This window comes from Manis javanica, chromosome 3 (assembly GCF_040802235.1).
Source record: "Manis javanica isolate MJ-LG chromosome 3, MJ_LKY, whole genome shotgun sequence".
Classification (NCBI taxonomy): Eukaryota; Metazoa; Chordata; class Mammalia; order Pholidota; family Manidae; genus Manis; species Manis javanica.
In genome coordinates, this window is record NC_133158.1 from 168,277,624 (window position 1) to 168,304,010 (window position 26,387).

The 26,387-nt window shown below is 38.6% G+C and overlaps 1 protein-coding gene and 1 long non-coding RNA gene across 2 annotated transcripts in view; both read right to left on the minus strand.

Annotated features, from left to right (window-relative positions):
- The window catches only part of MSL2 (MSL complex subunit 2), a 36,283-nt gene extending 18,347 nt beyond the window's left edge, over positions 1-17,936 (minus strand). Inside the window, exon 1 of the mRNA XM_017675116.3 lies at positions 16,528-17,936. Within this exon, the coding sequence (XP_017530605.1) occupies positions 16,528-16,669 (142 nt within the window). The 5' untranslated portion in view covers positions 16,670-17,936. The remainder of the gene's footprint in view (positions 1-16,527) is intronic.
- Positions 1-20,478, minus strand: part of LOC140848501 (uncharacterized) — a 218,467-nt gene extending 197,989 nt beyond the window's left edge. The window contains exon 1 of the long non-coding RNA XR_012129512.1: positions 18,564-20,478. This is a non-coding gene — a long non-coding RNA (uncharacterized lncRNA). The remainder of the gene's footprint in view (positions 1-18,563) is intronic.
- Between the last annotated feature and the right edge of the window lie 5,909 nt (positions 20,479-26,387).

Consider the following 26,387-nt stretch of genomic DNA (forward strand, 5'->3'; position numbering starts at 1 on the left):
GCCCAGAAATTAAACAAGATACCTTGATACCATCTAGACTCTTTACCAGCATTCCACATCCACCCAGAAATTAAACCAGATACATTGATACCATCATCCAGACTCTTTACCAGTATTCCACATCCAGTCTCCAGAGTCTCATGGCATATAGCTTCTAAATCTGCCAATACCACCCTACAAGTTTTATTCCCATGACTACTCACTCCCACCTTAGATGAACCCTCATCATGTCTCACCCCTGAACACTACACGAGTTCTTTCTAGCTTATTATCCTGCCTCAACTTCACCTTCTCCAATCAGGACATCTTTCACAGCACCACCAAATGATATTCCTAAAACACAAGTTTGTGTCTTTCTTTATTTCAAAACCCTTCATAAAGGCACAAAAACTGTCACACATAGCAAAAAACAGAAACCCTTTAAGCAGCCTTTAAAATCCAAGTCTTTACCAAAATTAAAAATTTTTTTTTAAAAATCCAAGTCTTGGGAATGACATATAAGGCCTTTCAGAACCTGGCCCCACCCTGCCCTCCTCCAAAATTCCGTACCATTATAAAAGCCTTCTTCACAAACTCCATTCTCACCTACCTATGGCCATTCCAAACACGCAATGCTTACTCATTCTTCTGGGATTTGCTCTTCCTAGAATGTCCTCCTTCCTTCCTTGCATGAGAAACTATTCTTTGAGAATCAACTCAAACATGACCTCCAAGAGGAAGCCTTAATTCCTGCCCCTCAGTTTATCCAAAAAGCACTTTGCACATTCTCCTATTATAGCATTTGTCACATTGTCACCGTTCACTGGATCTCACTCAAGCCAGAAACTTATTTTCTCTTTATCTTTAAACAGTCTTGGCAAATAAGCCAGTACCTAATGTACAATGAATGAATCATAAAATACACATTAGAGATGGAAATGACCTTGGAAATCAACTTGTTCCATGGCCTCATTTGAATCAAGATAGACTTTCATAAGACTCTATAGCTACTTACTGGCAATGAGAAACATAAGTCTACTGATTCCTAGCCTAGTATTCTATTTAACCAGCACCATTCCTATATCAAGTCCATGAAATCCACTGAGACAATTGCAGCTTCTTTCCACTTATAAAAAGAATGATTACTGAATTCGGGCCATAGCAAAATAATTAACCAAAAGATGTAAAACCTTTTGGGGGAAAGAAGAAACAGGAACAGGTCCTAGCAATAATGGATAGTGAGTGGGACAGAGTGAAAGGAAAGAGGGGACAGATGCTCAAAATTAGTTCTGTGAAACTATTGTCAGGAAATCCTTGCTGCACAGAAACTAGAGCTGCAAGAGTCCCACCTTGATTCTCTATACGCCAGCTTTGATTTTTAAAGTTAATCTTAAATGTTTCAAGTGAGCATATATGCTATGAAGTATTATAGTACCTTTTCTATAAAGATTCCAAAAAAAAATAGCTCAGCCTACATACCCGTCGAAGAATTTACAACATCAGATATCTTAACTAAAGACTGTGTGTATATACTAAATGTGTATATATGTATAATGTATACTTATAAAATAAGTAGATATGTGCATATTAAACTCATGATTAGGATTAACTGGTTTTCTAAGTGATGTCACTTTAGATAGCATTACTATTCATCTATAAAACTGAGACATTTTTCTAGTAGTAGCAATAAATTGATACTGATCAACCCGAATACATGCATACACCCTATTCTTCTGGTGTGAGAACAACTATATGAATCTCATAATGCATTTAGCCTAGATTCATTCTCCAACAGCAGTATCAAGGCACATGTGGAGTAAGAGAATATACTTTTCTTCTGATGTGCAAAATCTGATATAGGGCCTGAATAATAATCCTTCCATAATCCAATCCATTTATCTAAATATCCCCCTTCTCCACCTTTTCCAAATAAATAATTGTTTAGGCCATCTTCAATTTAAGAAAACATTTCTCTTTCCTCAATCACTTAAGCAAGTAATTTTGGGGGCCCAGCTATATGTCAAGCACTGTGCTTGAACCTGCCACTTCCATTTAACAAGGGATTCTCAGACCTTTTTTACATGTCTGAATTATAACACCAAAATTATACCCCAAAATTAAAGATGTAAAATGTTTTCAAACAATAACTAGCAAGACATCTCCTAGATACATATACACATGGAATAATCGCTGGATTCAGCTAAGAACAAAAATGATTAACACTATAAAAACATAAGTATCACTTACCAAGTGGGCATAAGTGAATTGTTTTGGACAACTAAAACTGTTTTCTTAAAGCTTGCTTTCAGTATTGCAAAACTGTGCCCAGTATCATTTTCTGCAGCCATATGTTGAAAAGCAAACCTCTTAAAAATATTCTCATTAGGCAAAACTCAAGAGTATGAGTGTTACGATAAAGAATAATATGCTCAAGTCAAAGAGAAATGATTTGAGATCAGAAAATAACCTTCCCAAGAAGACAGTACCTTTTTCCTCTTGGTAGGGTTTCCTAACCCAAGTCTGTTTTTTCTAGGCAACACTTAGACTATGTTCCTTTAAATCCCTAACAAGCTTATTTTAGTAACACATCAAAACGCAAATACTTACCTCAAAAAACCAGTAAGTCCAAATGGCAAACTAAACTTTCAAAGAAACTGTTAGTTATTTAAGTAAATCAGGCAGCTTTACAACAGAACATCATTAGGCCCTGATAATCTGAATTCTACAGACCTGTGAACTGGCTTTTTTTAACCAGCACAAATAATCATAGTATAACAGAAAAATATGCATCTTAATTAAAAGTAAAAAAGGGAATGTGACACATATGCATTAGTTACAAAAAATGGTAATACAGAATAGAGTATTTTGACCACTTGACCAAGTAATTATGTTAAAGGTCATTACATCACTTTAAGTAACTAAGTACTACTATTCTGAGAGACCAGTGATAGGTAACTATGTATGTCAGAGTAATGGAAGAATGAAAAAAAAAAAAAAAAAAGACATGAAATCTTTGTTTCCCATTTGGGAAAAGGAATACAACTGGTTTGCTGAGACATGAAAATCAACTGTTAAACACTGCAACCTCAGAGGTACAAATGTTTACTCAGAGTCAAGTTGTTTATTGAACATCTGAATGGTTTGACTTTATTTAGCTCGCTTTTATGTCTTTGCTTAACCTACAACTGTGAAAAATACTTCCTGATACCCCTGGTGATGTCAATGATTTACATAAGGTGAACTTCACCAGTCAACTACCATTATAAACTAGAAAGATACTCACTCACCACAGATAATTAAATGTATAACATATAACCTTTCAGACCCACAACATATTCATAAACTCAAGTTATGTCTCATTTCATATTCTAGTAATAATTTAAAAAGAATGCCAAACATCATTTATCTTAATAATTATGCAGGGGAGACTTTGCATAGTGCTTTGTTGGTTACAGGGCACTCTTGTAATATTCCATTATTTTCATATTTTAGCAAAGCAAGCATGGTCTCTCATTAAAATTATTACCAATAAGTTAATGCAGGCTGGTCAATTAAGCACAATTAAGTTGATTCATTGCTGAGCAACCAAACATTAATCAAATGTATCAATACAAATCTGGATCTGAAGTTCCTAAAGTAGTGTTCCTTTGAACCGGAAGGCATGAACAGGTTTCTTTTAATATCCTCTTGGAGAGTCATCCCAACATACATTATTGTCTTAAAACTGAATACTACAGCTGTCAACAAATTTGTTTAACACAGCACAGCTTAAAGTTATTGGCATATATTTCTTTTTTTAAGTGCACCTATTAACCTCACCAGAGGAATATTCATCAAGACAGGACTACTCTCATACAGAGGTCAGTATTAGAATCACCTAGGTAGCCTACTCCAAAACTGACTCAGTGTCAGGAAATACTGCCATAAATGTGTATTTTTAAAAAGCTTCTCAAGTAATTCTGATGACAACTGGGATTAGGAACCACTAAAAAGACACTTTAACTTTTTTGCCTTAATGAAATCTTTCACAATAACAAGAATTCCTGGGGGTATTCTATTATTTAAGTGGGAAATGTGATCAAGTAATTTTAGGGGAAAAAAAATTTAATCAGCATATTATTAAAGACTAAAGGTCATCTTAATAAAACTGTATACAAAAATTAATTCTAACTACTAATAAGGGCTACATCTTTTACTGTTTAAATTATGTAAGAAAACACATTTTGATGACATCTATTTTAAATGACATACTTTGTCAACTCATGAGTGTTAAAAATGTAGGCTAAAATTAAATCCATTTTGCAAGGAAAATACTGCAAATGTGACTTGGTATTTAGAAAATTTGCATTTTTTACTGAAAAATTTCTTTACTGTTTTTGTGTTTTGTTACTAAGTGATTAACTGGCTTCAGATTCATATTTGCAAACATTTTAAATAACACACTTCAAGTCTAAGCTGTCTTTATTCTCTAAAAATAAAAGGCCATACTATACATTGCTCTATTTTCTCTTTTTAACATTGCTTTTTGAATAATTACCAAGACCTTCTTGATATACAGGATTTTAGAAGAACAATTTACAGAGAGAGTTAATAATAATCATGAGCCAAACATTTAGAATCATTAACATTTTTATGCTCATTATCTAGCATATCAATATCAACTTAATTCTCTTAATGTTTCCAATCCCTTACCAACAGTCCATTGAATGGATATACTACTACGAACTCAAAGAAACAAACAGTATGACTAAGAATTAAGAAAATATATGAGTAAGAATTAAAACAACTTAAAACCGTCATAGCAGATAGAAGATTCGGAAGAATTATTAAGTGGTAATAGCAACACTATTTGGTCCAATATGCCATCTCTTTAAAGTGCCTCATTTCAAAGAAAGAAAAACATTCATTTCCTCTCTTTTTAAAATAACAGAAACCTTTTACAACATAAACACTCTGGAACACTTTATTGAATCCATGATCACTAAATTGGGGAAATTGTTCTCTAAATCTATGTGGATGCTCCAATGATCCCATCCAGCTCAATGTTTTAAAATCAAGTCTTGAGATGAAAATGTTGACAATATCTTTCAGTGCTCCCGCAGCTTTCAAGAACAAATCTAAGTTTTTTAGTTGTTAAAGCACTATCTAGTAGAACTTCATGCAATGATGGAAATGTTTTGTATCTACAATATCCAATAAGGTAGCCATTACCCACATGTGGCTACTGAGTACTTAAGAGATATCTAAGTGTAAGGAAGAACAGCATTAACTACATTTAATTAAAATTTAAATTGCCACAACAGCTAAGTGCTGCTATACAGGACTGCATAGTTAGCATTATAATTTGTTTCAAAACTAAAGGGAATAATCAGATTTACTCTCCTACCTTAAACAACTAAAAAACTGGACAAAACAATGGTTTTTAGATAACAGAAGAAAACAGCTGTCCTGGAGAGGGAAACAAACAAGCCTGAGCCCTGCAACTGCCTCGGCTTACTGCCTGGAGATAATTTTTGGGCCACAACACGAAGGGAGAACCCAGACAAAGCCCAGTGGTCTCATCACTAATCATCAGGGAAATGCAAATTAAAACCACAATGAGATCACCTCACACCAGTAAGGATGGCCAGTATCAAAAAGACTAAGAACAACAAATGCTGGCGAGGATGCTGAGAAAGGGGGAACCCTCCTACACTGCTGGTGGGAATGTCAGTTAGTTCAACCATTGTGGAAAGCATTATGGAGGTTCCTCAAAAAACTAAAAATAGAAATACCATTTGACCTAGGAATTCCACTCCTAGGAATTTACCCTAAGAATGCAGGATCCCAGTTTCAAAAAGACATATGCACCCCTATGTTTATTGCAGCACTATTTACAATAGCCAAGATATGAAAGCAACCTAAGTGTCTATCAGTAGATGAATAAAGAAGAGGTGGTACATATACACAATGGAATACAATTCAGCCATAAGAAAGAAACAAATCCTACCGTTTGCAACAACATGGATGGAGCTGGAGGATATTATGCTCAGTGAAATAAGCCCGGCGGAGAAAGACAAGTGTCAAATGATTTCCCTCATTTGTGGAGTATAACAACGAAGCAAAACTGAAGGAACAAAATAGCAGCAGACTCACAGACTCCAGGACTAGTGGTTACCGAAGGGGAGGGGTGTGGGAAGGCGGGTTGGGAGGGAGGGAGAAGGGGATGGAGGGATATTATGTTTAGTACACATGGTGTGGGGGACCATGGGGAGAACAGTGTAGCACAGAGAAGGCAAATAGTGGATCTGTGGCATCTTACTATACTGATGGACAGTGACCGCACTGGGGTATGGGTGGGGACTTAATAATATGGGTAAATGTAGTAACCACATTGTTTTTTCATGTGAAACCTTCATAAGAGTGTATATCAATACCTTAATAAAAAATTTAAAAATTAAATTAAAAATAAAATTTAAAAAAAGACCAGTGGTCTTACTGTGTTGAGAAGACAGAGCTGGTAAAGCCAAAGCAGCTAGACTTCTCAGGGCAGAGTACTAGAGGCAAGAGCTCCACAGAAAAAGAAGTATCAGAGATTTATGCAACAGCCCTTTCTAGTTGTCAGCTGAGTACTGACTAGCACATGTAAGGAAACCACCCCAGGCTGGAGAAAACTCCCAGAAAGGAACAAAGAAAGAAATCCCTACAACTCAAGAGGTGGCAGAATAATTTCTATTCCCACCACCACACAAAGTGAGAAAACATAATTCACAAGGCATCAGATTAGAAGGTTCTCACCTCAGTACTGTAGAAAAATTTGCCCTAAAAGCCACTATTAAGAACAAGCCTCAAAAGAATCAAATTAAAAAAAAAAAAAGAATCAAATTGTCTCCAAATACCTTAACCTCATCCCAAAAACAAAGTTCAAAACTATTTATAGTACAAAAATATCCATCAACAAAGTTAAATGTTACCAACAAGGTAAAATTCACAGTATCTGGCATCCAGTCAAAATTAACTAGGCATGCAAAGCAGCAGGAAAATATGAACTAGTAGAACATAACATTAAAGTTATTATAACTATATTCCATATGTACAAAATTGTTTTATGCACCTAGTAACAGCTTCAAAATACATGACGCAGAAACTGGTAAAACTCCAGAAACTGACAAATCCATAATTGTATTAGAGATTTTCACACCTCTCAAAAACGGACAAAACAGAAAATCAGTGAAGATAGAGAAGATTTGAACAACCCTATCAACCAACTTGTGAAAATGTTTTAATTGACCAGAAACATGGTAAATAAACAACTGTTCCCCAACTGCCTGCCAAATAAGATAAAGCAATCCTGATTCTTATCCAGGTAAGGTTTTACAAAATAATTAAGGACATTGGAATTCTATGGTTCAAATCAGTGTCTAGGGCACAAGAGACCTTACGAAATCCTCCATTCCAGAGGATAACAAATCCAAATGCCTACAGGGATAAGCATGTAAAGTTTTTAAAAAAATGACAAAGACTAGGTGGAACCAAGGACAAACTAGAAAGGACAAATATCTATCCCCAAATAAAAGAAACCCTCTCTTAACTACAGTCAAGGACACCACGCCTTAAAAAAATGTAGACCCACTGTTGCCTGACCTCTTAATTTTCCAGGAGGTACCTAAAATCTGGGTTTTTATGTGAACTCTAGGTTTTAAAATACTGACCACCAATTTAGTAAAAATTTATTTTTCAAGACAGACCTAGGTAGGTAATTCTTTGTCTTCTCTGTTGTACAACCCTCCACATGCTGCCCACCCCCTACATTATGTCTCAATCTGGTAAATTTTTAACCAAGCTAAAAAAATATCTGGGAGGCAAAATCCACAAAAAATCTCTGCTCTAGTCCAACAACCTCCTCTTTCAAGTGAAATAAAGAGAACTTAAATAATTTGTCCAAGTCATCAAGGCAGATAATCCCATGTGACATCTAAAATACTGTGGACATACAAAAGTCCACACTTTCAGAAGAAATTGAAACCAGGATACTTTCAGGACAGGTAGCTTAGTGATGCTTATCTTCTCAGGAAAGACATGAAAATGGTCTTCTAACCGTTGAAAGTAAAAATTTTATCAAATTTTAACAGCGAACAATTACAGAGAAAGAGACTTGGGCAAAATGGAAGAACTTTCTAAAAAGAAAGTACTTTTTAAAAAGTTGTCAAACAATGACATGGCTATTTTGCAGAATAGCTATACCCCAGAAATAGCCAAATAGGGAGTAAATTTGGCTCCTTAACCCCGAAGTATTCAGGAAAAGACTTGGATGAACCTTAAAGAATATAACAGAAAAGATTATTTGATGTGAATAAATAGCTGTGATTTATGGTCCTTTTTGCCTAAGGCTTTATAAATCCTCATCATAAAGAATAACCTAGTAATACCTTCCTTGTGAAACTTATGTAAAAATCGAGCTGGCAAACTCAATGACAACATAAAGGGATGCCTGAGACAGCCCAGCTTCTGGACAGGACAGTCAAATCCTATGTCATCCTGAATATGTTCAGTCAAGAGCTGGACAACCAACCAAATGACTGATAACTCAATTGAAGGGGACTCAGAAATCCATGACAAGGATGCCTTAATTGGAATGCTGCTGTGTTCTTATCTAGATTCCTATTATTATATACAGCCAGAGCCCCAAATTTCAGGCAGAGATTTAAACTTCAAGGGAATGGCATTTAGCAAGATTGGTAGGAGGTCAAAAGCCCTTAGGTTATACACTGGACTGCCCCCACTTAAGGTATGCCTTTAATTGCTGCACAAAGAATTTTAAAGCCACTCAACTTTGCCTGAAAACACTTCTTTCCAAATTTGAGACCAGACATTTTAAGTGCACATTTTCTGTGGGATGTAATAGTGAAGAAAATGGACAAATGCTAACTGATGGACAACTAAACAAAAGTCAGCACACACAAATCACACTGGCTATAAAAATGGGTAAAAACAGGTTGAAAAATCCATATATTCCAACTCTCCAAGATTCAAGGTTTCTGGTGCATAAAGGTAATGACTGAATTCTGCTAAAATGTTATGGACTGAGTCATAAGAAAAAGATGAGAAAAGTAGCCAGATACATAGTATAATTAAATTTAAAAACTACCTAAATCAATTTCCTGACAGGGGAACAAAAAAAAAATCTTCAAAAAAGATAGAGTAACAAATTAAATGGGAAGAAAAGTCAAAGGTGACAACACAGAAAAATATGAGAAATTAGAATAAAACATTTTAATCACTTTTTAAATAAAAGATAATATTTACAAAGTATATCAGCACTCACAAAAACAAATTTAAGTTAATCATATATAAAAGTAGACAAGTGGATGCCAAGGTAAGTGGCAACCTCGCCAAAACAGGCATTAACCAATTAATAGTGGTGTACTATGGGTACACACAACAAAAATGAAGAAAACAAGGAATGCAAAGGAGAACTGAATGTTCAAATTTATTTGAGAAACTGAAAATCACACCCCAAGACTCAGAAGTTCTGTTGTTCATTTTATCAAACAGTATATAAAATTATTTTAAAATCAAAGTTTGCAAGGAAGGACATACAATAAAAATTTTAGATTGTATTTTCATCCTTTCCTAACCATATTTCCAATAAGACAGTCTCACTAACCCCAGTTCCCAGGCACCATAAAATTATTCAACATTGTCTTACCCTTCTTCATTCTCCTCAAGCCAACACCAGATCCACTCTAATTCCCATCTTAACTGCAAACTCTCCCAAGCACCTGACCTCTCACAAAATCCAACACAAAATTGCTAAATCCCTGAAGATTTTAATTTGGCTGTCTTTATATTATTTCAAACCAGCCTATGTCGATTCTTATGTCCTTCCAAATCAATGTTCTTCCTGTCTTCATTTCTGATATTAACTGAATTACTCTTCAACTCCTTCAATTTTTCCCATGCATCTGTATTGAACTGCCAGGTTTTGTCAGTTCTTCAATACAATTCAATTCAGTACAATTTACCAAGTATATACTATATGAAAGCATTGTGCTAGACATATTTATAAATTTAAGGATGGGAAATGTCTCATTTAATCTTCATAATGAATTATGTCTAACCATAACAAAGTACAATACAGTGTATATCAAATAATTAAAATGCTATGATAATCATAAGGAAGATGAGTTTCATTTCATATTCTAATCCCACCATTATAAGGCCTCTATCTAATTAAATCTATTATCCTCTGTAATTGTTTCACCCTACTCCAATAATCAATCCCATACTCTACCCCCAAATTAATCTTTTCTATAAAAGAATTTCAATCACATCACCCTATTTAAAATGTTTTCTCAAATGCTTACAACAATGATTTGCAAATCTCCCTCCCCATATCAAAGTGGGGAGTTAAATGCAGATTACAAGGCCCTGCCCACAGAGATTATAATAATTTAATCAGTCTGATGTAACTGGGAATCTGAATTTCAACAAGTCCTTTAGGTGATTTTGATTTAGGTGACTTACAGAGCACACTTTAAAAAAGAAACAGTTCTACAGAGTAAATGTCAAACTCCTTAGCCTGGCAAAGGCTCTCCACCCTTAAAAGGTCCCTGAATAAACCATTGTAGAGAAAGGTATAATTCATTACAGATAAACTTGGTCTTCTGCAGCCTAAACAAACTGTTATCTTCTTCAAGCTTTGTCCACTAACTTCACAATTCCTCTTGGCCCAGCTCAAGCCCCATTACTTTCCAGAGCACACAAGACTGAAACAATTCCTCCTGACGAATTCTATGGTACCATACTGCTTGCCTTGAACCATTACTTAAACTAGTATCATTAACTTCTCATTTGGTTTTATCACATGACAAAGGATTGTGGATCAAATAAACCTCTTTCCATCTCTCTCAGCATCCAGAACAATGCATGTATCAGTACACCTTTCCCCAAGGCAATTTCATTTTGTATAAACATACCCATGTAGAAATTAACATTCTAGAACTAATTTCCAGAGTACTAAAACAGGAAACTAAAAAAGAGATTTTTCTTAGGGAAAGAAACCAGTTAAATAAATATACATAAAAGAAGTGTATTTGCCAAGCCAAATTACTAAATTCTGTTCTTCCTTACCAGCCTAGTAGAAAAATGCTCCCTGAAGAATCATGCCCAGATCAGAGAGAACATTTGAGCTTAAGTTCCAAGAAAAACCTGGTAAACACAACTTTGCTTTACCACCAAACAGGTGTGCTTAAAACCTTTAACCAAACAGCTATTCTAAAGCAAGTTATATGGAGGAAAAAACATTTATGGTTAATTTCTGAAATTTTTTCACATGCAATCAAGTTAACTTGTAGGTGTTCTATTTTGATGCCTGAGATTTGGTATAACAAAAATGCTTCTAACACAATACTCATCGAACAACTGCTGGTTTACTTACCTGTATTCCCCATAACACTGAGCAACATAAGGGTAGGGGGCCATGTATCTTATTCCTCCCCCTCCAGCACTTAAGAGTACCACAAGTGGTTAATAGAGATATAATGAGTGAAATGACAAATTTTCAAGATAAAATGAGTGTTTCTCCAAAGATATACAAATGGCCAACAACCATATGAAAAAAAATATTAACACCTCTATAATAATTAAAGAAATGTAAATCCAAACCATGATGAGCTATTACCTCACACACACTGGAATGGCAGCAAAACATGCAAGCATTGGTGGAGACGTGGAAAAACTGGATCTCTTGTTTTGTTGGTGGGATTACAAAATGGTGTGACCACTATGTTAAACATTATGGAAGCTCCACAAAAAATTAAAAATAGAAATGCCATACAATCCAGCAATCTCACTTCTGGGTATATCTCTAGAAGAACTGAAGCAGGGTATCAAGAGTTATTTGCAAAGGTTCATCAATGTTGGGTCATGTGACAAGATTTCCCTTTTTCAGACTGAATAATATTCCACTGTATGCATACACTACACTTAATTTATTCATTCATCCAACGATGGACATCTGAGTTGCTTCTACCTCTTGGCTAGTGTGAATAGTGTTGTTATGAACATGGGTTTGCAGTGAGGACATCAGTGACAAATGAAATAAACCAGTCACAAAATGATGAATACTGTATGATTCCACTTAAATGAGGTACCTAGAGTAGTGAAATTCAGAGACAGAAAGTAGAATGGTGGTAACCAAGGGCTGTGGGGAAGGAGCAAATGGACGGATAATTGATGGGTATTAGAGTTTCAGATTTCCAAAATGAAACAAGTTCTGGAAATCTGTATCTCAACAGTGTCAATCAATACACTTAATGCTACTAAACTGCACACTTAGAAATGGTCAAGATAGTATATTTTTTACTACAATAAATTTTAATTATCGTGATTTTTAAATATAAGAAAACAAAATCTAAAATATCAAATTCATGCTTGAGAAAAATATAAAACATTAATTTGTGTACAGTTACTCAAACGGCCTTTTAATTTACCTTCCATCTAAAAGAGACGAGTTTAAAATAAAGTTACTCCAGGCTGTATGTTCAAATTTCATTTAGAAGACTTTTGCTATTTATAAGCTGCTCAGCCAAGTGTTTCTGCTAAAAGAATCAGAATTCTAGAACTGGAAGAGATTCTTAAGATCATCTACTCCACTAAATCCAATGTGAGTCCACAATGACACAATGATAAAAAGAAAACAAAGGTAGTCTTTGATAAAGCTACATTTATCTGATTTTAAAGCATATACTTTATCCTGAGAGTACATTCTGCCTACTTTGAAGCTTTCTTTTTAGTGGTAATTTCATTCATTTAACAAATAACCTGTTGAGACAGTAACCCTCAGAAGCAGGGCTACAATGGCATAGAAGACAAGCACGTCCCTCACCCTCAGGGAACCCCTACCTTCTAATGGAATATAAATAAGAATATCAGTAGTAAGAAAAGATAGGATTTTTAAAGTCCTTAACATTCAAAACAAAAACCTGGTCACCCTGAGTCAATGGAAAACAGTAACCTCCAGCTCCTTCCCATTTTACAAATGAGAAATTGGATGTCCAAAAGGTCCACAACTACTCAGTGAATCCAAAGCCAAAACCACTGTTTCTAGGCTTTGATTAAAACACCAGGAAAATAAACCTGAATAATGACTATAATTTATAGGACTCCAAATATCTCGGTAATATTTTGCACTTAACATGTCTTCCCAGTTCTAACAGAATTTGACTCTATCAAACTTGTTATATCATTTGAAGGCTTACAAGTTTAATACAAAAATTTAAATCCCTAGGGCAGAATTTATCAACTCTCATGCCATTGTAAGAAAAGAACTTATACTTGGTGAAGGGGGGAGCCTAGTAAACATAATGTTCTCATGTAATTGTAGATTAATGATACCAAAATAAAAAAATTAAAAGAAAAAAAAAGAAAAGAACTTCTACGTCTTGATAAATTATAAGGCAAATCCAACATTTAAACCAAAGGGGAAAGAACTGACACAATACTAGTACCCACAGGAATAACTGTCTTGGTCATTGTTTCAGTGGCCTAGAAAGTACAGTAGCTCTCTGGAGCATTCATTAGAAGCTTCAAAAGGCTTAAATATACAAAACAATTGAAAAGCATAATCAAGTAATTAACATTTCAAAGAACAATGATAACAAGCCAGTGAATAATCTAGGTTTTGACAATAACCTGACAGTTCAGTCTCTTCTCTTACCAATTCCTACCTTTCTATACTTCTGCACAAGAGCAGGATATTAAGCACATAGTATGTGCCAGACACCAAGTCCATAATCTTGTTCCCATGGGCTCAAAAGGTTTTCCCCACTTAAAAATAAACCCAAATATAATACAAATTTGGAGAAACAGAACTTAAGAAGTTACATTATCCCCTTTTGTAGACAGCGAAAGCTGAGGCAAAAAGTTAAAGCAACTTACCTGCAAAGTAAAAGAGCCAAAAATCAAACCAAATTCAAAGTCTGTAGGTCTTTTACTTTCCCTCACTCACATCCTCTCAACTTTGTTCCTTTGAGTCTGTCATCATCACCTACATTCAAGTTTCTGGACAGAGAGGGGATGAGGTAGAAGGAACACAATAATATGCAAAACATAGTATTTTCCCTCAAATATCTATCAGAAGAATTATATATAAAACTGAACTGAAAGAGTTTTAAATACCTATGACTGAAACAAAGGGTTACAGAGGTTCAAAGGACAAAGAGAACTTTTTCCTGGAGCATGGAAGAATTCATTGAGAATGCAGGGAGTTAGACCATGGAGAGGAGTGTCTTTTAGGCAGAAGGAACTCCAGAGAGCAAAGATGGGGAAAAGAAGAGGAAGGTATTAGGCACGTATGTTTGAAAGGCAAAAACATCAATCTGGTTGAAGTAATTCTGTAAAAGGGCAGTTGAACGGAAGTTTCAAAGGTAGGACTGGGTCAATAACACAAACTTCCTGATAAAGCACCAAGATAGAATTACACTTGACTTTTACGTATATATTGCCTTCATGAGGTAAGACTGCAGTTTGTTTTTCAGCTAAGAAAGCGTGCAGGACTCCACCTGATACAAAGAATGATTAAATGTTGGATCTGAATTCAAATAACTGAATTTTTTTCCCTATCTCTGGATAACCTCTTTGATGTTCAAAGAGATGGGGAGTTGGGAGAACCAAACCTACAACCAGATTGCTGAAATTTTATGCCAGCTACTCAATCATAAGGGAGTAGAACCCACCAATCTTTTCCATAGGATGATGGAGAAGCTTGAACAAGAAGGAATAATTACAAAGCCCCACTGTCAGAAAAATTCCCCTTGTGTTGCCAACTGGCTTAAAAAAAAAAAAAAAAGCTACAGTGGTTTTTTTTTCTAATGTAGCTTTACCTTTAATGTCATCTTATAAGATTCAGGTTAGATGCGGAAAAATGTTTAACTAGACTACAACTATCCTGAGGCTACTGATACGAACTTAAAATTCCAAGCATTCACACGTTCAAAACTTCTATTTCCCTCTTTAAGTCCACCTACCTAGTAAAAAACAGACCAGCTTCAATTGTTATCTGTATAATGACATCACACTCTACTGAGTTCTAGCAGGCCACAGTGGGCTGCCCTAAGCAGTCTCTTTCTCCAACATCACCACAGTAGTGATTCCCCCCAAAAGAAAGTTTTGTGGAGAGGAAACTGTAGCAGCTCTATCTCCTCAGTTTGCAAACTATCTAAACTGTAAACACAAAATACACTTCACAGAAAGTGAGTGGAGGGAGTACCATGAAACCAAGAAAATTCCTATATTTACATTCGTAACATTTAAGCTGAAAGGCAATTCTGTATCTAGCCCAAAGCTCTCATACACATCAAGAAACTGAGGCCCACAGTAGCTAAGTGATTTTGCCCAAGGCAACTGCTTCTCTATAAAGGTGTTAAGTGTCTGTTACCAGTCACAGCAGCACTTAATCACATTCTAACAGTTACTTAAATGTTTATGATATTAAATACCTGGTGAGCAAAAAAAAAAATCAATCACTTCTGCACACCCCCATCCTTGCCCAAGTTATACAGAAAATGATGTATGAATCTCAAGTGGATATTACTGATCCCTTTAGCCACTACAGTCCCAAAATTACTCTTCTTTCTTAATCTAAGATAAAGTGAAAGATTGAAATTCCTGCATTTCTCAAGTTCTGACTATACAAGTGAGGCTCAACAAAACTTCTAGAGTTTTGGCAAAATAATATATGGAGTATACTACTGCTTTTCTTTTTTTGGCCACTTCCCCTTTGCCCTTTCCCTTAATGTTTTCATTTTCAGTCCAGGTTTTTCGAAAGGCAATTATTATACTTGCACAGCTAATCCAAATTAATACCACTTTTGAGACACTTCCATTTATCAGACAATTTTGCGTATCTTCACCTCTCAAAAGTAACATTTTTTGAACAAAAATTCCTAAAATAACCCTCTACCAAGCACAATATATTCAAACTACAAAATATGTAAGCAATTTAATCCTGTAAAAAATCCCAGTAGCTAAAAAGTACTATCAGTCTGCCCTGCTCCGTTTACCAGCAAACTGTCAAAGCATTTGTTGAAGGAACTGGGGGAAATCCTGCAACTGAGTTCACCTGCTGTGGGTGCATCAGATTATACCATCACCCACACAGAACACCAGTTTGGGGAAATGCAAACACGCCACATGGACACGGTTTAACCACGTTTAACCAAGGTAGGTATTTAGCTCTTGTATCAAAGGTTAAAAAAAAAGTAATATGCATGCATACTTCACCTCACTTAAAAAACCATCACCAGAAATGGTAAGGAACTGATCCGAGGAGAATCAAACAATTTTGAACGTTAAAGCTGCCGTACAAAGCGGTTTGGAAGGGTTGTCTCTCTAAAATGCCGGGTAAGTCCTTCGACGAGTTTTAAAACTAATGACCCTATACCACTGCACAAATAACAAAAGCTTAATATAAACTTCCATGCCGTCAAACGTTTGTTACCACTGTCCATGTTTAGAAAAAAAAAAAAAAAACAAGCACGGAAAAGGGAACAATAAAAAGTGTCTCACCGCAAACACAGCACGAGAGGGACTGTCGGAAGTAAGGCAAAAGCCTGTTAATCTCTGTAAACGCCTTGGGGTCTCCGGGGTCGTAGTTGAGCACTAGACGGCTCGCGGAAATGTAGAGAGCAGTAGCATTCACGGGGTTCATTGCAGACACTTCGACACCGTTGGCTCCCGGTTGAAAAGAAATCCCGGATCCAACTTTGCAAGCAACCAGAGAACAATGGCGAATTTGCAACAATTCGGAGACAATCAGAGCACAAGCACTGGCCGAAATAGTAACCAAAATCCATGCAAGTTTGTGGAGCTGAAGCAATCCTCCCACACATGGGGGCCCTGGCGCCCCTCCTCCGTCCCTGAGAGTTGCAGACCAAAAAAAAAAAAAAAAAAAAAAGAGAGAGAGAGAGAGAGAGAGAAAGAAAGAGAAACCGCCGTTCGAGTTTATCCTGGGCGGCCGCGGGGAGCAGGACACGGCGGCTTCGGCGCTCGGGCCGGGACTCGACGCTCAGTCTAGCCGCGCGGCTCGGCGGGCGGCCTTCGCTGCATCTCCCGGACGCGGAGGCACCTCCTCAGGTGGAGCAGGGCGGGCGCCGGAGCAGGCCCTGGCCCGGTCCGGTCCGAAGGGCGGGCACGCTTCTCAAAGGCTGCGGGGCCTTTAATCCATCACAGCTCCCAGCGCGGGGGTAGCGGCGACAGCAAGGACCACGGCTCGGGCGTCGGCTTCCTTGATCTAGTGCACCAAGCAACGGCCACGACGAATGTTGCTGCTGCGGGTGGCGGAGGCCGCCGCCGCTCTCCCCATTATCGGACGCAGGGTCCGGGCTGCGCCTGGCTCTCCGCTCCAGCGGTTACAGCCTCGCTGTTTCCTGAGGTGGCGAAACGAGCAGGAGAATCCCCCACACGAAAAGGGAGGGCCGGGGAGGAAGTGCGCGGGCCGGCGGCGACGGCGGCGGCGGGAGGGGGCGGGGAGCAGGCCCGGCCAGGCCGCGGCGGCGCCCCTCGCTCCTCAGTCGCTCACAGCGGAGTCACCACGCGCAAGCGCCGCCCCCTCACTGCCCGGCCATCTTTCTCGCGCCGCAGTCGGACACCTCCTCCACCAAGTACGACGGTCGCCGCCGCCCTCAGCGCCCTCCCGGCCGTAGCTGAGGCGAGGGCTCACACCGCCAGGCCCTGTCGCCGCCCAGCGCACACACAGCAAGGCCCCACCGCAGGCCCCTCCCTCCGTGCCTCGCCGCCCTCACCCCGACTCCACTCGCCACTCTAATTCGGTAGGGCCTGGGCTGCTGCGGCCTTAAGGAATCCCGCGGGCTGTGCGACGCCTCAGGCCCTCCTGGCGACGACGACCGTTACCCCAACGGGCAAAGCCACTGTCATCACCGAGACTCCCCCGCCGCCGTCGTCGCTAGCACCCGCACGCATGCGCAGAACACATTCTCACCCCTCCCCCGCCCTTTCCTTTCCCTTCGCTTCCCTTTTCCCCTGCTTCTCTCAAGAGCCCCCTCCACGCCCTCCCAGAACTACCGGCTCGCTGGGCGCATGCGCATTCAACTACCCAGCTCCACCGCCCTTCGCCCTCACGCGTGCGCTTTGACCGGCCACCCAGAAAACCGGATAAACACATCACCGGCTCACCCTGCTGCCAACCCCCCCACCCCGGCCTCACTGCGCCTGCCTGACGGCTCTCAGACCAGAGCATGCTCTCTGCGAGCTGGCTGCCGTCTCTTTCCCTCCCCCACGCGCTCCCAAATTCTCTTAGGCCGTGTGGGCTGTGCAGAAACATTCGTTAGGTGACCCATCCTTTCCCAGCGGGGCTGTAGGCTTTCCGCGCTACGCTGTTTCCTCGGTGCCACCAACGCTAAGGCTTGGCTGGGTCGCGCCATGTGGCGCTCCGCCCCGGCCCCAACGCGGCCTCTCCTCGCCCTCACTGACCAGTGAAGAAGTCGACCAGTGACATGGCCCCAAGCCCCGCCCTCGCGGCCTTTCTCTTGGAACAGCGCTTCCCAACCTCCCAAAGGGCGCTGCTTCCGCCCGTTTCCACTCACGGAGCCGGGAAGGAAGACAGCCGTCAGCGTGGCCACGCGGCCAGCAGGCCTCCGGGCGGCGTTTGCTAGGTAGGGTTGCGGCCTGCCACCATGGCAGCCTGAGTTCTCTAAGACCCGGCGTACGAATTGAAAGCGGTGGGCCTTGACCACGGTCCCTCCCTGCGGGTCAGAGCCGCGCTCTTGCATGGCCTTTGGAGTTGGACGGACGCGAGTGGCCAGGCCTTACAGGGCCGCCGACCAAGACCGCACTGAGTCGCGAACGGAACAGAGTCCAATTGAAAAGCCAAACAATCTCCTTTTTTTAATCCCTTTTGACAGACCTAGCCCTTCTATGTGAACAAGTCACTTGAAGAATCCATAATCCTACTTTAGAACGAACCCAAAGTCCTTGAAACTTTTTTAGACAAGCTTTGCTTGATGTTTTCTGCAGGAGACCAAGGATACTGACATATAAATAAACAAAAGCCTAACTTAGTGGATGATTCTCCTCCATTCTAAAAGTAAAAAACTTTTTTTTGAGTAGCACAAACAGAAACAGCATAAGAACCATTTCTTATCTCTGAACACAAGAAAGCTCTTCACAATTTTTTGCACATAATGAATGCTCTCCACATGTTATGGTGTATGTATATCTTTTGTGACACAAATACCTATTAGTTTCAGGGGCTTGCCACTTAGAGTACAAATGAATAATTAAGATATGAAGGCCATATAACCTAAGGCATGTAATTTCTGTTACCATTTGGGGACAGATTTATTTTCTTTACAAGGCCTAGCATATTATAAGCACTTACGTATTAAGCAGTAGGAATCTAACTTTCTAATTTTGCTAAGCAGTAAAGCAGAAATTAAAGTTGTGCAAAGTATGTTTGGTCCATCTCGTATATGGAAAATGACAAATATTCTGAAATACCCTTTTTCAGAAGCCCCATCTTGGGAGAATAAAAAAATTTTTCTAAACTCACCTTCAAATAAAACTGTTATAATATACAGGTCTGTTTTTATTCCAGATTCTAAGCCATAACAGATGTTGTTCTCCCCCAGAAGGACAGAGAGTGAAGTAGTACTGTTTTCCATTCAGGCAGCATAAGTTAGCAGTACTTGCAGGGCCTTAACCTTGCTGATTTTCTCATGAGTGGGTTTTTAATAATCTCTAAAGATATGCACAACCCCAATTAGAATTAATTCTACTGATGGTTCCTGTGTGTGTTTGTGTAGCTTCTGAAATTGGTTGTTCTAAGTCCAGGGAAAAGAAATCCCAGGGCCAAATACGTCTAAAAACTGAAATCAGTCGAAGGGAGAGATAAAATTTAAAAAACGTTTATTGCTTACAAACTGCAGTCCAGGGCCACCATCTCTCTCCTCTGCTCCTGAAGAAGCAATCCCACAAGCACCCCTCCCCTTAACCTCTTAAGTTCTGACACGCCCTCAGTAGGCCAGGTAATTGCCCATTGATATGGAGATGAACTTCTCCACCCCTGAGAAATGATGTAAATGCCCTAAAGCCATACTTCTCTCCACCATTGAACACTTGTTGATATGCAGATGTACTAAAGCCAGGCGAGATATTGTGGAAATACTGCAATTTTACCCACAGTTGCAATTCATGATAGGTTATAGCACTTAGAGGCAAAGCATCTCCACATTGAAGTGTATTTCCTAACAATTATTTGTTTGCTTGAACCTTCCTTTAAAAAAAAAAACAGATGAACTGTTTGATAGAAAATAAAGTGCTTGACAGAGAAGATAAGTAGTGACTCTAGCATCTTACTGTGCTGGTGAACAGTGACTGCAATGGGGTACACGGGGAGGGGGAGAACTTGATAATATGGATGAATGTAGTAACCACAATATTGCTCAGGTGAAACCTTCATAAAATTGTATATCAATGACACCTTAATAAAAAAAATTTTTAAATAAAGTTCTTGGGTCAAATATTTAGGAGAAATCATATATAACTCAAATCCCTTAAACTATCAACTTGTTGGGGGAGAGGCTTTGTGTATTTTCCTCCGTTCTTGTCCCCACCGCAACAAATAATTGAAGGGCATCGACACCTAGTGAAGCAGAGTTAAAGTTTTATTTAAAGTTACTTAGAGAGAAAGAGTTGCAGGCAACCTCAAAGAGAGAGGAGTGCCCTGAAAGATTGGAGGGAAAGAGTTTATGATTAAAAGAAAGAGTTTACACACTTAGAAAGTGTGGGCGACTTCAGAGAGAGAGCGCCCTGAGAGGTTGGGGGTTCCCCCTTTTAAGGATTTTCCAGCAATGTGACAAAGGGCTAGGGTGTGGGTTAAGTGGTCTAAAGTATCTTTGATGAGACTTTACGTTTTTTTAGGTAATTCTGCAAATTAGCTTGTCAATCAAGACTGCCCTTCCTCCCAGGTGGGCAGAGTTAACATACTCTTTACGGAAAAAGTATGTTAAGAATCTTCTTAAACTTCCAGAGTTTTTTTCAAAATGCAATTTTGGCTTTATGGTGGGATCTCCGTGTCTTTATTATGCTGTTTATAAGTGGGCCCTTTAGCAGGCTAAAGTAAATCTTACAATGATCTAATTGACACAATAAAGACATGGGCTGTGCTCACTTTTATCTGGTAAATATTCAAACCTTCAAGGCCAAGTTGCTCTTGACCTTTTGAGCTTTAACTGATTAACTTTAACTCTGAGTCTTTCCTAGCTTTCTAGTTTTAACTGGTTAACTAAGTCCTTTCTAAGGGGCTTTATGGACCTTGTTCTCTTTCCACCCCGCTCATATCTGTTTTCCTGCCTAACAAACTTAAGATGAGTTTTTCATATTTTATGTTTAATTATTATTTGGAAATAAAAGTGGTAGGGTTGCCAGGTCTAATAAAAATACAAGATGCCAGTTAAACAATTTCTAATAAACTTTTTTATTTGTAGACATTTTTTAATTTATAGAATTATTGCAGTTAGTATAAACAGTTCTTGAATGTTCCACATAAAATTTCCCCTATTTACAACATCTTACATTAGCATGCTACATTTGTCACAAGTATGAACCAATAGTAATAGATAACTATTAGTTACAATCTGTATTTTATTCGTTTTCTTCAGTTCTCTCCCAATGTCCTTTCCTGACCCAGGATCATATCCAGGATCCACTCTAGTCATGACTCCCTAGACTCCACTTGGCACCCAGTTAAGTTTTCATTTCAAATAAACAATAAATACTTGTTTCCTTCTCATTTCCTACCTATTTTGAATTAAAGCTCCCTTCTGTCTTCCAAGATTGCCAGCTGCTTATCTGTTTCATTGCACTTGTCACAAACCGTGGCAGTTGTTGGTTTAGCCCTGCGTTCTCCTCAGTGTCCTGCAACTACTAGAACAACCTGTATGTTAGGGAGAAGACCTCGGAGCTTTTGCTTCTTTACCTTTTGTTATCATTGCCTAGCATGGAGTCTGACATAATGGGTACTCAATAACTGTTGGAACAGTGATGAATTACTAGGAATGGGATAATGTAACTAACCCCACCCCCTGCCCCCGCACAACCTGTGGTGCATAACTGGCATAGGAAAATGTTTGCTTTTCTTTGGGAGAGATACAAAATGTCTTACAAATTTAAGGACAGTTCATACTTAAGCTTGATCAATGCCAATTCTAAGGTCCTTAAGAAAACGAGAAGTGTGGATTGATTTGAAACAATCAGAATACTCAATCAACAAGTATTTATTGATTGCACTCTAGCACTTTGGGGACAATTAAATATATGTAAAAGTAGTTAGTTATGCTTACAAAGAACAAAGATCAGGCTGGCAGTCAGTCAGGGACTTTCTGAGAGGTTAGACCCTTTACAAAATTACGTAACAGTTATTTTCCTTTCCCTCCTCTTTCACCCTCCTTCTTCTGTCCCCTCTTTTTCCTTCCTCCACCAAAAACCATCTACAGAGGTTTCTCTCCCACCTTCTCAGGTTACATTCTCCCTGACTGCCTAGTATCTCTACTCTACTGCCTTTACCATTACCCCCATTTGTAATGAACTGAATGTTTGTGTGTCCCCTGCACCATCACCACCGAATTCACATATTGAAATCCCAGCCCTCCAGTGTAATGATATTAAGACGTGAGGCCTTTGGGAGATATTTAGGTCATGAGGGTGGTGCACTCATGAATGGGATTAGTGCCCTCATAAAAGGGTCCCCAGAGAGCTCTCACTGTATCATGCGCAGATACAAGGAGAAGTCAGCCATATCTTCAACCCAGAAGGGAACCCTCACCAAGCAACCATGCTTGCACCCTGATCTCACCCTTCCAGCATCCACGAGAAATAAATATTTGTTGTTTAAGCCACCCAGTTTATGGAACAGTGTTACAGCAAGCCAAGCTAAAACACTATTCCTGCCTAATTTAACAAGTGCTTAATTTACTGTCATTGTGGAAAGAAATCAATCTAATTATCCTCAGTCTAAAGGAGAGTTATAATAGCTTAAACTAAACTCAGTAAATCTTCAGAGACTGGACAGAGCAAATACCTTTTAAAGGGAGCAGTAAACCAGGTGAAATTAAACCAGGGCCTAATCCAGACCAAACCTATTCTTTCCTGACCATGCCTCTCTGATATCAGACTTCATCTTCCATCCTCTGTGCTCCACTGTGGCCCTATCTTGCCCCTCCTCAGTTCTAAAGCCCCTTAAAAGAACCACTTCCTTTTGCATATTAACTCCTATTGATATTTTTTCTATGACATTTCTTCAAATCAATACATATACCCACTCATTTCATCCAAAAACACATAGCAAGTCCAGCATGCATTTATTTCTATCTCAAATATTAAATTGCCTTCAGCATCTCTATCCCTAAATCCAGCCTAAACAAAGCAGCTTGCTTTATAGATCATCTGCCAAGCACAGTACCAGACACATATTAAGGTACCCACTAAATGTTACTGTTTTTATTCCCTGAGATACTTCAAGCACTATTCAAATGCCTATTAAATCTGTCCATTCATTTATGCAACCAACATTTATTGTCAGTTATCTGCAGGCATTCAGAATACAAAAATGAATAATTCAACAGTTTCCAGCCGTCAAAGAGTTCACAGTCTAGTTGGGGTGGCAGCTATGCACAGAGCTAATTTTTAATTCAGAGTGGTAAGAATTTAGCGATACACTCGATGCAAATTTAAAATGTCTTAGCAGATATTTCTGTTACATTATGGGTTAAACAAGCTTGTTGGACTTTCCTGGGAAAATAACTGCAATTATTCATAGCATTGTTTCTAATGGAAAATGTGTTCTGCATTCCAAACAGCTGATTTAAAATTGCATTTTTGGAACAGAGCCAGTTTTATCCCTGTGGGCTGTTTACTTCTCCATTATCTAAGATCCCTATCTATCTAAGGACAATTTACATCTCTTTACAACTCCCACTGTTCCATATAGCCTATGGTACTATCTGAGGGTTGCTGGTCTCAGGGTTACCAATTTAGCCTCCAGGGCTCAGCACTGCACTACTGGGGCAGTGTCTAGTCATACAGGTTAAGTCAAGCAGATAGGACTACAGGAGACTCAGTCCTCAATTTGACTGTCATTATTTTAGTATAAGGGAAGGAACAGGGCAAGCCCATCAAGTGAGTGATGAGAATTTGGAATTATTGCTATGTGAAATGAGAGGGGGAGCTGTTTAGGGCCAGGAAACTGGATTGCAGGAATGACTTCAAAAGGGATACATCTCCTGGATAAAATAGGATTCCTAAAGATATCAAAGTATACACTACTGGACAATAAGGGTTTAAAAATGGTCTTTGCAAAAACTAAAATAGAAATACCATTTGACCCACTAATCCCACTCCTAGAAATATACCTGAAGAAAACAAAATCCATGATTCAAAAAGATATATGCACCCCTATGTTTATTGCCACACTGTTTGCAAAAGCCAAGATATTGAATCTTGGCTACTTGGCCACACTGTTTGCAACAGCCAATAGGTGAATGGTTAAAGAAGATGTGGTACATATACACAATGGAATATTATTCAGCCATAAAAACAAAAGAAATCCTGCGTTTGCAACAACATGGATGGATCTGGAGGGTATTATGCTCAGTGAAAGAAGCCAAATGGAGAAAGACAAATACCATATGATTTCACTAATTTGTGGAATACAAAAACAAAGCAAAACAGAAGGAAAAAAACAACATTAGACTCACAGACATTATGAAATGACTAGTGGTTACCAAGGGGAAGGAGAGTGGGTTGGTGTGGGTTGGGGGAGGGGGAACCGTTGAACCACTGTGATTAAAAAAAGAGAGAAAGGTCTTTGCAACTCAAAGACAGACTAGGGGCTAGAAATGAAGATTTCTAACCTGAAATTAGGAAAACTAAATTATGTGAGCCAAGTTATCCTTCTTGCTATTTCTGACCGTTGGAAAGTAGCATGGGGTGTGGAATGAACACGAACAAATCTTTAATCCAGCACTTACTGTGTAGATATTAAAGAAAATATTCAAGCTCTCTGAGACTTAATTCTTTTACCTATAAAATGGAGATAATACTTTCCTTGAAGTATTACCATGGGAAGCCACATCTTTATCAAATGTGTTTGTAACACAGACACTATGGATACACAAGTGAAAAAGACCATCTCAAAGAGTTCCAGTTTACTGGATAAGACAGAAATGAATATATAGTTAAAATGCAATAAGATGAGTACTTCCATGTGGTGCTGTGAAAACATGAAAAGGGACTCCTAACCAGACATCAAAGCTCAGGAAAATATGGAAGAAGCGATGTATAAAATGTGACTTGAAGGACAAGTAAGAGAAACAGGAGAGGGCAAGGGAGTCTCTAAATAGAGGAAAGGCATTATAGAAAGGTCTAGAGGAAGAAGCTTGAATATTTGGGAAACTTCATGTAATTGAGAAGAGCTAAAGCAAATATAAAACAAGGGGAAAAGTCATGAGAAATGAGGTAGGAGTAATAAGCAAAGACCAGATTACAAAACTCTGTGGACATTATAAAGTCAACCTGAGGGTAACGGGGCAAGTTAATAAATAGATTTTGAGAGGGCAAGATTAGAAGCTGAGAGACCAATTAAGAAACTACTGGAATATTTCACCAAAAGATGATCTTACCCAGAGGTCAGCAAATTAGAGTGCAAAGGACAAATCTGGCATCTTGCCTATTTTTATATGGCATACAGATAAGAGTTTTTTTTACATGTAATGGTTTTAAAAATAAAAACATTTTATGACACATGGAAGTTACATCAGAAATTCAAATTTCAGTATCCATAAATAAGGTTTTATTAGAACACAGGCATGCTCAATCATTTATAAATTGTCTAGAATTTGTCAGCAAACCTGAGTAGTTGCAACCCGCAGTCTAAAATATTTACTGATTTTTATATAAAAAATTTGCTAGTCCTTGATCTTGGGCATCAAGATAGGATGACAGCACTCAAGGATGAGAGATATTAAAGAGACTGAATTAATAGGACTTGGTGAATAGTGGGATATGAGGATGAGGGACAGAGATGATATCCAACTTCTCTAACTGTGGTAATAATAATAATGAACACTGACATGGCCTTACTACGTGCCAGGCACCAATCTAAGTCCTTTAAATATATTAACTCATTAATTTGCTCTACAACCCTATGAGGTAAGTAATATTATCTCAGTTTTCTCACAAGAGGAAACTGAGACACAGAGGTCTTGTAATTTGTTCAAGTCAGACGGCTAGTGTGAGATAAGAATTGAATCCAAGCTCTTTCTGGTTCTAGACTCTCTACTCTTCTCCCCTCCTCTCCTGCCCTCACAACAGAATAAATCTACCAAGCACTTATTTATTTATTAAAAACAGTT